This window comes from Myotis brandtii, unplaced genomic scaffold (genome assembly GCF_000412655.1).
Source record: "Myotis brandtii unplaced genomic scaffold, ASM41265v1 scaffold393, whole genome shotgun sequence".
In the NCBI taxonomy this organism is placed as follows: Eukaryota; Metazoa; Chordata; class Mammalia; order Chiroptera; family Vespertilionidae; genus Myotis; species Myotis brandtii.
This window is the reverse complement of record NW_005365070.1, coordinates 1,235,710-1,252,074: the sequence shown is the minus strand read 5'-3', so window position 1 is coordinate 1,252,074 and position 16,365 is coordinate 1,235,710. Positions and strand designations below refer to the sequence as shown.

Genomic DNA, 16,365 nt, shown 5'->3' with positions numbered 1-16,365 from the left:
AGTGACAGGATGGTATGAGCAATTCCATGCCCAAGATAATTTCACTTTATGAAAGTAGGAAGATGAAACTAAGTCTCATTTCTCTGCAGAGGATGGCCAGTCCAATCTAGTTTAGTACTGCTTTCACTCTAGCTCTTCCCCTTCCTCATGAACTTTCAGTAGTCCTGTCTGGTTATGCCTGATGTTGAAGCCCCTTTAAATTCTGTCCATGCACACACTCCTTCCTATGTATCCAACCTTATCTCCCACAATTCCTCAACCCCATTCTAAGATGCCAGGATATGCTTGATGCATTCTCTTGCAGCTTTTGTTCATTTAGTGCTTTCAAATTGCATTTTCTTCCTAATAACTTAAATCCAATCTCTTCTTCAAAATTTAACTGCAGTCCCACTTTTTTCAGCAGGTGTTCCCTGAGGACTCTGCTTTATTGCTCCCAAGCTTTGGAAGGCCCTCACGTAACTGCAAGTTTAAATTTATTCATATTCTTCCCTGTAGATTACATTAATGTTGCCTTCTGCACAACTATAGGTATAGAATGGAGTACATACGAGGGTACCCTTCTTTTGGTTTTTTTGGTTTGTTTGTTTGTTATGCTTCTATTGTGCCCTTTATTCATACAGAAAAAATTTTTGGAAATGCTTTCACCCCAGCCATTTACACCTCCCGAGTACTCGAGGGTACCCTTCTAAACCTTGATTAGTGGGTTAAGTTTCAAAGGCAGTTTTTGAAAAGAAAGGTGTTTTCTAGTCTGGCAAGGCAAACACAGTGATGGTAGAGGCCATAATAGCAAGCCATGCACAGTGAACAGGTAAAGTAGCCTCTACTAATGCGTCTCATGGATGATCCTGGAAAGATATTTGTAAAAGAACTTTGAAATAATTGAGTCATTGAATGTGAGTGAGAGTGTATATGTGGCTGACAGAGATTGAGAGACAGGAAGGAGGAGTGAGAGTTTACAGAGAGTTACCTGGAGCTTGGTTATTTAAGGTAATGCAATGTTAATCCCTATCTTCCCCCAATCCTTCTTCCCAGTGCCCACCTTCTTTTTTATCTAACCTTGCTCTATTTCACCTCTTCAGGAAGCAGTCCAGGCCTGCTAAATGTGATTCATCACAACTGTTCTTAAGTTAAAGTCATGGCCAAGCCTTCAAGGTCATATTGATAGACTTGCAACTCCTGTGTCTATCTTTGCTCCCAACACTGTTTCTTTCTTCTCCCAAATTAGGTAACACCCACAGCCCAGTGTACCCAAGCCTTGTTGAAGATGATTTACTGCTCCCACTGCCAGGGGCTAGTGACTGTGAAGCCATGTTACAACTACTGCTCGAACATCATGAGAGGCTGTTTGGCCAACCAAGGAGATCTTGATTCTGAGTGGAACAATTTCATAGGTGAGCAAGCGATTCATGTATTTGTGTCGCTGGAAATAGTTCAGCTTCCTGCCACAAGGAGTATTGCAATTGTGAGCTATGAAATTTCTATTTGTTATTTAATGTTTGCCCATTTTAACTCTACTCAAAGTTCATACTATTCTACAAGTAAATGTTCCCTTGAACTAATAGTGGCATTTTGAAGACATTTGACACAGTGAATACTGAGTTTTAATAATGAGAAAATGGCCTTTTGACATTTTCCCCCAAAGGCCAGTTTGGGTAATGCATCATGGGATAGTATCCATAAAATTCTAGTTTACAGTCATCACTGTGCTGCAACAATGGCTTTGAAAATATTGTATCTGTTACACTGCAACTAAATCTTCTGCACACTGGCCAGATACCCATCAGATATTTGGATCAAGTGAAATATGACTGTAGAAATTTAGGGGGTTCTCTTTCTATAGAGGATTTAACAATAACAGGCTACTCTGATGAGATGGAAAAATGTTTACCTTGATAATTTTAGAGGTAAATATTCTTGCATATACTTAAAACCTACAAAACCATTACTGGAACCCAGACAGCAGTGTAGTGAAGTGGCCAGTTTCTAAGAGGGTTAATTATGATTTGTGGGAAAGGATAAATTAAGGATGATTTAAATATCCACTCATTGACTCCCTTGATGCCTACCAAATACACATGTTAGTCCTGATGCATCAGTGTTGAAGCTCCTAATACTGAGGGTCTAGTTGGACCACACACACATACTAATAGCTCATACGAAGAGACTCAGATTCTTTTCCATCCCCAGTCACATTTGCATAATTGCAGAATTTGAGTATTTTTATAAGCATCTATTTTTCACGTATTTGTCCACATCACGGGAACATGTATGCAATGTGCTGGTTTGTGTTTTTTTGTGTTTTTTTTGGTGGGGTGGGGATTGGTTGTGGGGAATGCTTTTTAGTCTGCAAGAGAGCTAATTATCATTTTAACTCTGTTTGAAAGTGCATCAATAAATTGGCTCCAACAGATTCTTGCTAACACTGACACAGGAAAGAAAAAGATGTGAATATTAAGCACTTCAGCACAATTGTAGCCTAAATAGCTCAAAGCTAGAAGACCTGAAAAAAAATCTTCTATGCACAGAAAAGCAGAATCCCATGAAAGGGAAGGCGTAAGACCAGCAAAGACATACACTCACAAATGGCACATCATGCCCAGAATGAAGCATGGGAGAGAGTGTTGCTTTAAAATATTCCAAATGGAAATAAAAGCCCATGGCACTTGCAGATCTAAAGTTGATGTTTTTTCTTTCTCTTTTTTTAGTCCCACTGTCACCCCATACCCAAATGTCAAGTTTGCAATTTATTTTTGCTACATTTATTTGTTTTAAGTTGGTAGCCTTTTCACTTTCCCCTATAACTTCTAGCCCACTAGTTCTCTGGGCAAAAGGAATAGAATTTGCCACATGATACAAAAAATGTATGGTGACAGTGATCTAGTTTTGCTAACTTTTCTACAGACACATCAATAATAAGGTGCAGAAGGGCATGCCATTTGCACTATCCTATTATTCTAATATTCTGGCCAAAACTATAACTCATATCCTGTATTAAAATACAAATTCTTATACATATATTTCCAAGAGTTTGCAAGTTCATATGAAATCAAAACCATACTTGGCTTGCTTAATAAATATTCTCAACAAAGTTACCTAAAACAAGGAGGGCTTAAGTTCTTGTGTGTTTTAAAAATGACATTTGTTATCTTTCAATAAGTAAAATTAAACCGAAGTAGAAATTGGTAGCATTTCTGAGTTAATTTTCCTCAGTTATTTTAAATGATACTTTTTGGAGGGCTGAGGTGTATAATTGTACTTAAACTTTATGTTTAATGGGTATTTTACTCTTTATTTTAGTAAGCTGATATAAAAGGCCAAGAATAATAGACATTGTTAATCTCCGGTGCTTTTTCATGAATTTTCACAAGGGTCTAATTAATTTGCTCTGTGGTTGCAGAATTCAGCCCCAATTTACATGCCTCTGCCATACGTGCTGTAAGGTGTTTTTTTTCTTTGTAAGGAATTTTTCTTTCCCCTGTATATGATTGCAGTTAATGAATGGTCAAAGGTTTTTTTTCTCCCACTTCTCTAAATCAGATCTTGGGGTTAAGTCGGGAAACTGCCTTTTGTTCTTCCAGTCCAGTCGTGAGGCCAGTGCAAAAGGAATCGCTTTCCCTAGTGAGGAGGGATGGCTTTGTTGCTGGGGCGGGGAGCAACTCAGTGCTGAGATCCTGAGCACTGAAATCCTGCAGTTGGACTAGACCTGTGGTCCCCAACATGGGGCACACGTACCACAGGGGGTGCAATTTGATTTTTAAGAGGAGCAATTTGAGAATGAGTTATTAACAGTGAATTTTTTGCATTCTTATGGTTTCTAGGGGCCTCATATACAGTATATAAATATATATTGTGACATTTATGCATTTCAGTTCTCTATTATATGTTTTGAAACTTTATTTGCTATTTTTTCATATCACTTCATATTATTATTTTTTTAAACAATTTCTTAGTGATTTCTTCCTCAGTACTTCAACTGTCCTTTCGTTCTTTTATTTTTCTCTTTCATGGATGCCATGTTCTTTGGAAGCTTGTTTAGACCAAGTTAATGGCCTTTAAGGCTTCTTCCATGTGAATAGGAATTCACTTTTTGAATAATAAGAATTATATGTCACGGGGTGCATCAGGATTTTAAAGATGCTTAGGTGGGGCATGGCCAAAAAGGTTGGGAACCACTGGACTAGACCCTTTAAGAGACTAAGAATGAGTTTTCCAAATCTGCCTTCTGGTTGTCATGCCCTTCCTTTCCTCTCTCTAACTGCATCTATTAAAGTATCGTCAACCTTTATCAAGGTGGATCCAACTTTTTGAAACACCTTGGACTTGGTTTTGTAAGAGATTCGTTCTATGAAACCTTCAGTTTGAATACTCTTCCTGCTCTCCACCTCCAACCAAAAAAGTCAGTTTCTGGAGAGTCATAAATTATGCTTAGGTCCCATTTGTCCTCCATCACATACTGTATTAGTGTTAACATTGTTGGACTTCTTGCCAATCTTATTAATGTCACATGTTGCTGCCAGTGGGAATTTCGTATTGGGATATTGGGATTGCTGGTGGAGACACCAGCCGATACCTGACAGGAGACACACAATCGAATATCCTGTAAATGAGACCTGTGGCCTAGTTCAACCAGAAGAAAACCAAAACTCCAAACCAACCATCTTTGGACTAAGATTGGTACTTCTAGTCAGGGCTGGCTGCTGCAAGGAAGAGCCCAGTTGATAACCAATCATGACTTTCCCCAGGGGTTAGTGGCAGCTTTGGCTCCTGGGCTACAGGCCACAAGCAGAATTTGCCCTCATTCGCATTCTTCAGCCTCGCAACACGCAACGCCATGGCACCGGCCCCAACAAAGGCCCAGCTTCACTCTCCATTCCCAGGCCCTTCTGTATGGCCGGCTCAGAGTTTACAAAGACGCCAAACAGCCAGTGAATTGGGGTTTATGTTTCTTTTCAGTCTTTCACAAACACATTAGTGCTCTGGCCTTTCCTCACCACTAGGGGAATAAGTAGTTACAAAATGCGCTGTTTTCTGTTGTTTAAATTCTGCGTTTTTGGATGTTTATTATCTGTCTATTCATAATATTTTTATTTGGAGCAAGAGCTGACTTCTCAGCTATGAAGGAATGTGCTTTCTGTACGTGGCAGCCCTGCTGCTTTGACAATGATGAACACATTTAAGTTGTGCTCCACTTGTTTACAAAAGTCTCCTTTTGCTAACACATCAAAAGCATTTTTTCTCTCCACTAGTACAATGGTATATTCATGCTGGCAGGCTTTACTTAGAGGTTGGAAGCGTCACTTTATTGGTGCTTACCACAATGCAACCTGAAACTTCATTTGTTATTACTTGTAAAAAAATTGCATTTCACGGAAATCTATTTGTGGTTTGTGACATCGGAATTGTAGTTTAGAGAAATGACCCTGTGCTTTAAAATGCCGTGTTGCATTTGTTCTAGGTTGAAGGTGAAAGGTTGATGACCAAATTTGATTTCATTGATATGCTGATGTTGAAACCCCTTTTCACTAGAAAGCTTAGGTAGAAGTTCAGCTGTGGCCTGCAGTGTTCTTTGAGGACACAGACAATCTTCTGGAAATTAACCCCTGTCCTTGGACTACCTAAAGGTTGTGGATAATGTGGGCCTCACTATCCTTTCCTGCCATGCTTTAAGCACTAGAGTATAAAGTGGAGATAACATGATTACGTTTTCAATTTCATTTAATTTTACACAATAAGTATCAGGCCAAAATACGAAATCTCATAATCCCAACAAACATGCCTGGCAAGAAAACAAGTACAGCATATTTTGTTTAAGAGATTCAATGTGTGCTAAAACATTCCAGACTCTGCCAATATGTAAAAGTGACTTGAGTAATCAGTGAAGATATGCTGTGAGTACGTGGTTTGTGTGTGCTGCCTCTTGTGTCGTGTTTTCATCCAGAGCAGTACATCTTTTGTTATAAAATAAATCAAGGCCCTTATATTTGAAATGGGAAGTTTTTCTTATTCCAAAAATTGTATTTTTCAAAATGTCATTCTTTAAAGTTATTAGAATTCGGAGGAATACTTCTATTTGTGTTTTCTCAGGCATCTGGAAGGGTTTCCTAAAAAAATAAATAAATAAATAAATTACATGTTGGTATGCCAGGATTTTAAGTGATGTATATTTTTGACTCTTGTAAATGGAACCTGAAATGAAAAGATCCTAGGAAGTCTGAGAGAGCAGGCATGTTATTCTGCCTCCAGCTTTTGGTTTGTCAGCTGGGAGCTAGCTCAGAGCCTCACAGTGACAGCCACTGGCACATGTAGTAATGAAAAATTAGTATAATGGAAGATTCCTGATTGGGTTTCCTTGCTAGAGAATGAAGCATTCATCTGGCCACTTCACACTTTAGGGAGCTGGCAATACATAGTGACTTAGTATAGTTTGGCGTAATAGAAATAGATATAAAAACATTAATTATGATGTATGCCTTCGCCTTCCTCCCCCAGGAAACAGTAAAATAATCAGACTGATTACCTAAGGGTGAACTAATTATTTACTTTTTATGCTGTATTATTCTTCCCCAAACCTCATGTTAGATGCAATGCTAATGGTGGCGGAGAGGCTAGAGGGCCCTTTCAACATTGAATCAGTCATGGATCCCATCGATGTGAAGATTTCTGATGCCATTATGAACATGCAGGACAATAGTGTGCAAGTGTCTCAGAAGGTAATGAAGGCAGGATGTTAGAAAAGGGAGCTGGGGGCCCCCTCCAGTTTGTGATGTGACTTCCCTAATATGATCATGCTGCTCCAATGCAGGTTTTTCAGGGATGTGGACCCCCGAAGCCCCTCCCAGCCGGACGCATTTCCCGTTCCATCTCTGAAAGTGCCTTTAGTGCTCGCTTCAGACCATATCACCCTGAGGAACGCCCAACCACAGCAGCTGGCACTAGTTTGGACCAACTGGTAAGCACTTTGCCAGGAATGGCCATGTTTAATGACAAAAAACTGAAAATATTTGTTCAAAATACATTTTTAGTTGGAAGGCTTACAAGTGTGGGCCTTTCAGGCGAAACTTTTCAAGCAAATTGAATGTGTCAGTAAATCTTCTTCATTTCTAGCTGAGAAAGTTCATATGTAGTCTAGAAAATGTGATGCAGTAAGTCTTAATTTCAGCTCCTTCCCCCCTGTTGTTTTACCATGCATTTACTAAGCATCTACTATGAGCCTATCACTACTGTGGCATTTACAGGGTGGCTCAGAAGAATAAGATAGGTCCTTATGCTGAAAAAGCCCCAAAAGAGAGGGAAATGCAGACATTCCAGCTTACTAACTAAGGTGATATATAGTTAATGATAAGCTGGGAGAAGGATAAGAAAATGTAAGCAGGGCTGCATTATACACAGCAATGTGCTTCAAATCTAGTAGTAGGAAAGAACATAGAGGAGGGGACGGAGAGCAGGGAAAGGCAAGTATCACAGAGTGGACAATATATAAGTTTGAGCTTGAGCATAAAAGTCTTGTGGGAAGAGTCTGTGTCTTATTGTATCTACAGGGTATGGAACCTGGTGGGCCTCAGATGGTAGTTACAATGAAGAGGTAAGTGGACAGTGGATCCAGGCAGCTCAGCTCCTTCCGAATATTTCAACTTTTAATTTGAGTGATTTTGTAGTCCTAAGTATAAATTTAATCTTCATTTTTCTCTGGTGACTAAAGTTGAAAATGAATTGCATGTCATTCTGGAGATACTTTAGAAATGATCAAAAAGCACATCTATAAGGTAGTTTTGTGTTGCTTTATAGAGGTCTCTCTCTTGTTTTTCTTAATTAGGTTACTGATGTCAAGGAGAAACTGAAGCAGGCCAAGAAGTTCTGGTCCTCTCTACCAAGCAATGTTTGCAATGATGAGAGGATGGCTGCGGGAAATGGCAATGAGGATGACTGCTGGAATGGAAAAGGCAAAAGCAGGTTAGCCTTCGTTGCATGGATTTGCAATCTCTCTCTTCCTAAATGCCTGGGTAACCTTCAGGGGGGGTTTCCTCAGTTGTCAATCAAGAAGCAATTCAGGGTAGGTAGCAACAACATGGAAGGCTTCTAGAGTTTCTTAGGAATGGGTTGTACTGTAGAAGTTTTGGGAAGGTACCCACTTACTTGTACTGGGGCAAAACTTTGTGATAATAGTCATATACTAGCTTTAGGACCCCCATCAGGGATCAAGCTGTTCCAATAGTGTCATATAAAAATATTTAATACCTGTGGTCCTTTGCCCAATGGCTTGGCCTCATAAAGCTCTAGATCCATTCTCTTATTTGATGATGCCCTGTGTCCCTCCCTACATACTCAGTAACTTAAATAAGTATCTACACTTCAGTACTTTACTCTGGTCCACCAACCTCTGCAAAATGGGTAGCTTTCAAAAGGTCATGGTCAAGTTGGAGAAACAAGATGAAAAAAAAAGATGTATACCCAGATAAAGGAAAAATTCAAGTTCATTTAGAAATAGAAATTAATTGTACTCAGTGCAAATACTAGAATCTAGGCAGAAATCTTTGATCTTGTGCAACTTTTTGTCTTACTGATAATCTCAATGGGGTCATTTTTCATCTCAGGTACCTATTTGCAGTGACAGGAAATGGATTAGCCAACCAGATCAGTAATCCGGAGGTCCAGGTTGACACCAGTAAACCGGACACAACGATCCTTCGTCAAATCATGGCTTTGCGGGTTATGACCAATAAAATGAAGAATGCTTACAATGGGAATGATGTGGACTTCTTTGATATCAGTAAGCACTTGTGGTTCTAAAGTACAAATTGTTCTTGTACACCTTATGATGAGAACAAGTGTAATGAAATCTCTATTCTGTTTTTTTGTTAATAGGCGATGAAAGCAGTGGAGAAGGAAGTGGAAGCGGATGTGAGTATCAGCAGTGCCCTTCGGAGTTTGAGTCTAACACAACTGACCACTCTGGGAGGAATGCCAATGATAAAGCCAACCACGCTGGTGCCCGTGTTGGAGCTCAGCCCTACCTCCTCACTGTCTTCTGCATCTTGTTTCTGGTTATGCAGAGAGAATGGAGATAATTCTCAATCTTAGAGAAAATGTGTTCATCATCAGAAAGTTAAAAGGCACCAGTTATCACTTTTATACCATCCTAGTGACTTTGCTTTTCAAATGAATGGACAACAATGTACAGTTTTTACTATGTGGCCACTGGTTTAAAAAATTCTGACCTTGTTCTTTCATTCAGTTTTGCGGGAAAAAGGGACTTGTACATAAAGTAAGTTCCTGCTTCCCCAGAATCATGTTAAACGTGGCTAGCGGTGTAGGTACAGAACTGTAGTTAGTTGTGCATTTGTGATTTTATCACTCTCTTGTTTTTCTTTATTGTTTGTTTTTGTTTGTGGGTTTTTTTCTTCAATTATGATCTCACCTTGTTTCTTACAAGAAAACCAGGGTCCTTTCTTGGCATGTAACATGTACGTATTTCTGAAATATTAAATAGCTGTACAGAAGCAGGTTTTATTTATCACGTTATCTTATTAAAAGAAAAAGCCCAACAAGCAGTAAAATTTCCATGTATCCCTGTTGTTTTAGTTGCCTTATCTGGAGAGAAGAGGAGATGATTTTGTTTGTTATTATTAAGTTAGGACAGAATGTGAAGGCACAAAGGGGTTTCTAATCCACTTGTCAGGTTGTATTCAAGCATCAGTATAAGAAGAATGCTATATTTCACTTATAGCTGGTGACTGGAAGAGACTGCAGACTACCCATCTCGGTTGAGTTGAATTGCATAAACTTAAGATCACATATAGGTTCACTTGAACCACCTAAAGTGTAACCCATTTAAAAGATTCTTGATACATTTTCCCTAGAAATATATAAGGCCATATAAGGTGTTTAAGTTATCACATGTTCACACATTGTTTAGGGGTGGGTTTTGTTTTGTTTTGTTTTTTATCCAGTCAAGTTAACAAGTCACTGTGTGCTGATCTTCGTGGCCACACGCGACCCTCTTTGAATGGATACCCCAATGGCAGAAATAAGTGACTAACATCTCATTTGGTACCCCTTGGTACAGTGTTCCAGATTTCAAACCCAGCCACAGAGAGGGAGCTGTCTGGGGGATAGAACTGGGGTGGGTATACAGCCTGTGCTCAGGGAATAGCATTAACACTTAAGCAAAGTTTTTGTCTGTGCATTGTGTTTACATTCATTTTGGGATCCCAGTTTTTTAAAAGAAATTCTAAGGTGTCTTACGTGTTTTTCTTGCTCAGCACCCTGTGATCAGAAAGGCAAATGACTTTCAGTGGTTCATAGCTGTGTGCTACCCCATCAACCAAAAAAAACTCACTTCGGGGGAGATCTAGGTGTCCAGATTTTTTAATGTTTTCTTGTTTTTTGGGGGGGTAGTGGAGAGAGTAGAGTTGAGAAGACTACATCTTAGCGGTGACCCTTAGCCATGTGGGTGAACTGGCTTAGGCCTATCTGTTGCCCCAGGCCAAAGACTAACAGCTGGCTTGGCCCCTTAGGAACCTTTTTCTTGTGTCCTTACCAAATGACAGCTCATAAAACTATGAGAATGTAACAAATCACTTTAAAAGGAGTTCCCAAAAGTCCTCAGAAAGAAGAAAATTCTGCAAGTCCCTTCCTGCTTTAGACAGCCATTAAGATCCCAACAAATTCTACAGAAGTTAAAACCCACAGAGAGGTTGTTCGTGTTATTGTTCAATCTTCAGTTGTAAGAGTAATTCTCTATTTTTATATTGAAACATAATTACTTGATAGCTCAGGGTCTACATTTCATTCAACTTTTTACACCAAATTCTGCAGAATGGTCAAAATGGAATATTGGGGGCTGTTGTAAACAGAGGCTTAATTTTATTAGAAGTAGTCAGTTATTTATTAAAGCATGATGTTAATAAAATAGGCATATTCTGGCTGGTGTGTATAAGTGGTTTTTTTTAAACAATTCACAGAAGACAAAATTGAAAAGGCACTCCATTTATGTATGAGGAAAAATGGATTGTAAATAGCTAAGCTGCCTTGTGAGAACTTGGAAAATGTGCTGATACTTAGTAACTACCTCAGTTGTGAGGAATTTCCTTTTTAGCTTAGACTGCTATTACTTTTACTTGGTAGAAATGAATCTGGTCTCCAAAATGTGGCTCAAAGAGTTATCCCCATAGACCTTGTTAGATTGTTTTTAATTTAAAACCTTGAACTCTGCCCAGCTGTTTTCTTTCAGTCAAGTTCTCTAAACCAATAACATTTTCCGAATTAAATGTTCTTGAAGGTTCTTCTGGACTCTTACTGATTTGTTTTCTTTCTTTGTATTTTTTCTGTTACTCTTTTATTATTTAAATTGTCTCTTGCTTTTGAACTTGAACTATGAAATAAACAAATCGTAGATTTTTCCATTCAGGTCTGACTGGATAACTCTTGGCTTCTTACCAGCTGGCAGGCTCACTCTTTCCCCCCACCAAAAGAAAGAATAAAGGCAAGTTGAATATTTTAAAACCTGAAGAGTTCACAGTATGAGGTAGAATAAAAGCTATGTTAGGAGAACTGACTTTTCTAAAGCCTCAGTTAATAGCATGTGAAGGGTTTGTGTTTTACAAAGTCACTTCTAAATTATTTTTCTTTCAAACCCTTCACCCACTCTCTATCTTAAGAAAAAATGTTTTGTGAGTCTTAGATTTGTATTTTCTTTCAAAAGTAGTAATTAGCACCTATTATTTTGATAAAAGAAAAAGTGCAAAGAATTGACTTGCATCTTTTAACTTTAGAGCATATTAGAAATCTAACAGTTTATACATGAAGTAAAATTTATCATTTGTGATTATAGAACCAAAAGAATTAAGTGTAGATGGTTCTGCATAAAATTCTACTTTTCCATTTGTGTTGTGAGAGTCTGCATAGCTAAAGGGTAGTATGTTAGTAACAGTATCTACTACAGGAGTGTGTGTGTGTGTGTGAGATCACTCAAGCAAATGCCAAATTACCAAATACAACTTTCAGTGGGAAAAAAAACATAACAGCATTCCATGATACACTTTACAAATTAAGTTTCTACTTTTAAACTCAATATTTTCTTCTAAGAATTCCATGTATATATATGGAAAATATTTGAAAGATGACCTATGGTAATATAGGAATTCAAGTCCACCAGTAAGGCAATATTTACTTTTCTAATTTAGATTTTAAGTAGGTAATATATTACCAGGGTTTAATATATATAAAGGTATAGAGTGAACATTTCCCTTTCAATTCTGCCCATCTGCCAAGTTATCCTCATACCCTAAATAAACATAGTTTATATGCATCTTCTTCCAAAGTTTCTTTTTACATATACAAGTAAATATGAATATTTTTCTCTTTTTTACACAAAATGTAGACTATTATACTCTATAATGTTTTATGTTTTATTTTAACTTAAAAAAGTATTTAGAGGAAGGTGGCTTCCAAAAGATACAGATGTCTATTTTAAAGACATGGCTTCTCCGTGGTACCACATTTTGGATTTTTACTGCATTTTACACAGATTAGGTAATTTTCCAAGAAACAAACATTGAATTGAACGAGGAGCAGTTTGGCATTATAGTTTTATAATCCCGGAGTGCACAATTAAGATGTTCTCTGTTCATGTTAAAGTTAATTTTTGGTAGTTTCCATATTGTCCCCAGTGAAGAAGACATTGGCCAAAACAATTGGGTGCATACTCTTAGAATACAGTATATTAACACCACTATTAATGATTGATTCAAAGTAAATGTGTCCTGGAATTTACTCATTCTATTAGAATGCAGTACTTTTAATGTTTTCTCAATCCCAAATGCCTTGAAGCAGCATCAACTGTCACACAGGATAAAGATGTAATTAATATTAGGAAAATTTGCAACTAGATCTTGGTTACTGCATGAATTATCTGTCCAATCGTAAAGGAGTCATTAAAATATGTAAATAACTGTACAAGTTCAGTTTTCATGTAAGATTGCATTTTTGCTCATCAATGTTTCAAGAGACTTCTAAGTTCAGCAATAATCAGTAAAATCTACAGAAATCCATTTCTCAGCATGAGTGTCCACATGTGGAATTAAATGTATGTTTTACTCTGCTTTGGACATTTCTTAAAGAAATGTTAGGAATTCTGGAAATAGCACAGTATTGTTGGAAGGAAAAAGGTTTTCATGCATTAATCCTACCAGGTAAAAGCTGATGGTGTGGTTAAAGAATGAAGATAAAGCCTGGGGGTGATGACCTAAGGTACTTTTCTAAAGGGTCTTATGGTCTTGTTCTCTGGGCTTTGGGAAAATGTTGCAACAGCTTCCTTGCCACTCTATAATATTTTGTTTCTTACATGACATGGTTGGAAGTGTGTGTGTGTACACAATCATCTACATACAGAGATTTTTTGTGTATTTTCAAACACTTAATCCCAAGTAGACAGGTAGACCTTACCTTGTCACTTATGGGCTGCCTTACCCCTGCTGTCAGTGGTGTGTGCTTGGGGAATGCAGGCTAATTTTAATGATAGCCTAAGGGAAACATAATTAGGAAGGTAAGTCTCCTGCCAAGAAAAAATACACGTGCGCACGCGTGCACACACACACACACACACACACACACACACACACAATGCATTCCAAATAGTTTTGTTTTGTTTTTTAGATTTACCACTGCCTGGGATTTGCTTTTCTTTATCACGTAGATAACCTAAAACTGATGGTAACATGCTGTTCGTGGTGACACTGCTCAGAGCAGTTAGGACCTGATTGGCCACAAAGAAATAATCATGGTCAGTGGGTGATTTTCTGAATACACATTAGGATCTTAACCCTCTTTCACTGCATTTGCCTTTAAAGGTCTTCAGTGCCCTTGCTCTCACCTTTCTTTTAAAAATAATGAAAAATTACTACTTTGCAGTTTCAGTTCTGAATACTTTACAGTAAGTAGCAGCAGCAACAAACAGTTTTCGGGACATACTATTTACTGTAAAATGAAAAATAGTTATCTGTAGTTTTATCCGTCATCTCTCAACCAAGCAGTGAGGTGGGATAGAGCTGTGTGCCTGGCAATAAGTCCAGGCCAGCTTGATTATCTCATGCAATCCTGCATAGTATAAATTGTTCCCATTTTGCAGATTTCTGAGAGGACTTAAAGTTAGGTCATTTGCACAATGGGTGACAATTAAGAAATGCAAGAAGCAGATTTGGAGCAGAGCTTGATCTGCCACCAGAGCCTATTTATTTCAGGTGCTAATTGTTATTTGATTACCCTATTCCCCTTAGTCCGTGTTATATGAATCATTAGGAAGGGACGAGCTTGTCAGGTGTGCCACATGTTAGCTATCCTGGCCCTGCAGAATGGCCAGGTTAAGGGTCATGGCAGACATTAGTTGACTTGGCATACCTGATTATAGGGGAAGAAATCAAGGAGTACCTGGAGATAAATCTTAATGATAAATCTAATCTCACACAGCGGCTCCTTGCTTAGTGTACTTTAATGCAGAAAGAGCTCAGATGATTGTGCATGGGGACCATGTGACCTCTGCTAGTTCTGGAAGAGCTGATATTAAACCAAGTGATCCTGTTCTTCCTCTCCAGGACACCCTCATATGACCCTGTGTGGAAGGGCACTGCATTGTTGGGAAGGGTCAACTTGCTGAATACTTAAGCAAACACAGTCTGTTGAGAAAAATACCATGGTTTACACAGGGAAAATTCATACCTGCTTGATCACTTGGAGCTTTGTAAGGAGGTAAATAAACCTTGGGATAAGTAAGAGGCAGTGGATATAATTGGGCTTTTTTTTAAAAAAAACAACAACAAAATTTTTATTGTCTAGAAATGTATATAAAAAGAAATTTCCCACAAAAGATGCTATTCTCTCATTTCATCTTCTTCCTTCCTCTTCTTCAACACCCCTGACATAAAGGACATTATTACACCTTATTAAAACTTCACCCAGGTGTCCAGACAAGGCTCCATCTATGTATTCTTCTGTGTTTGCAAGCTGCATGTTCATATAGCCATCTACAGATACCAGGTAGCCTTTGTACTCCATTCCATTCCCCACGTAAGTTTCACCATTACTGGCTTTCCTATTAATCCGTTGAGGAAAGGTTTGGGATTGAGGGGCAAACTCATCGCGAGGATGAGCAAATGCTGTAGGCTACTCGCCGCCGACCCAGCTCTTGTCCATCCCTGGTGCTTGAAGCGCCTACCCCAGCTCGGACCGCGAGAAAAATCTAATTTGGGCTTCTTAACTCGGGACCAGATTCCACCTTAAAATTTACACCTGGTAGAATTAATATGAAGATATCCATGCTACACAAAGCAATCTATAGATTCAGTGCAATCCCCATCAAAATACCAATGCATATTTCACAGATCTAGAAGAAATACTCCAAAAATTTATATGAAACCAAAAAAGACCCTAAATAGCCACAGCAATCTTAAGAAAGAAGAACAAGGTTGGAAGGATCACAATACCGGATATCAAGTTATAATACAAAGCCACTGTAATCAAAATAGCCTGGTATTGGCACAAGAACAGGTATATAGATCAATGGAACAGAACAGAACCAAGAAATCCACCCAAGCCATTATGTTCAATTAATATTTGACAAAGAGGTAAGAGCATACAATAATGTGAAGAAATCCTCTTCAATAAATGGAGTTGGGATAATTAGGCAGATATTAGACCACCAACTTGCACCATACACAAGAATATACTCAAAATGGATAAAATAATTAAATGTAAGTCGTGAAACCATAAAAATCCTAGAAGAAAACATAGGTAGCAAAGTATCTGACATCTCACATAGCACAATTCTCACAGGTACATCTCATAGGGCAAGAGAAACAAAGGAGAAAATAAATGGGACTACATCAAAATAAAAAGCTGCACAGCAAAAGAAACCAGCATCAAATTGAAAGGGAACCCACTTATGGGAGACCATACTTGCCAGTGATACATCTGATAAGGGGTTAATTTCCAAAATATGTAAAGTACTCATGCAACTAAACAAAAGAAAGACAGCCCAATTAAAAAATGGGCAGAAGACCTGAATAGATAACTTCTCCAAAGAGGACATATAAATGGCCAAGTGACATATGAAGAAATGCTCAACATCGCTAATCATCAGTGAGAAGAAAATTACAATGAGGTACCACCTCACACCTGACAGAATGGCTATCATACTGGTGAGGGTGTGGAGAAAAAGGAACTAGACACTACCAGGGGTGGGCAAACTTTTTGACTCGAGGGCCACAATGGGTTCTTAAACTGGACCAGAGGGCCGGAACAAAAGCATGGATGGAGTGTTTGTGTGAACTAATATAAATTCAAAGTAAACATCATTACAAAAAAGGGTTCGGT

The 16,365-nt window shown here is 38.3% G+C and overlaps 1 protein-coding gene and 1 pseudogene across 1 annotated transcript in view; one reads left to right on the top strand and one right to left on the bottom strand.

Moving 5' to 3' along the window:
• GPC4 (glypican 4) overlaps positions 1 to 11,400 on the top strand; it is a 119,873-nt gene extending 108,473 nt beyond the window's left edge. The window contains exons 4-9 of the mRNA XM_005872824.2: positions 1,226 to 1,391; positions 6,580 to 6,710; positions 6,803 to 6,949; positions 7,814 to 7,950; positions 8,592 to 8,767; positions 8,863 to 11,400. Of these exons, the coding sequence (XP_005872886.1) occupies positions 1,226 to 1,391; positions 6,580 to 6,710; positions 6,803 to 6,949; positions 7,814 to 7,950; positions 8,592 to 8,767; positions 8,863 to 9,065 (960 nt within the window). The 3' untranslated portion in view covers positions 9,066 to 11,400. The remainder of the gene's footprint in view (positions 1 to 1,225; positions 1,392 to 6,579; positions 6,711 to 6,802; positions 6,950 to 7,813; positions 7,951 to 8,591; positions 8,768 to 8,862) is intronic.
• A 3,464-nt stretch (positions 11,401 to 14,864) lies between these two features.
• LOC102261007 lies at positions 14,865 to 15,223 on the bottom strand (annotated as a pseudogene).
• Positions 15,224 to 16,365: the final 1,142 nt, after the last annotated feature.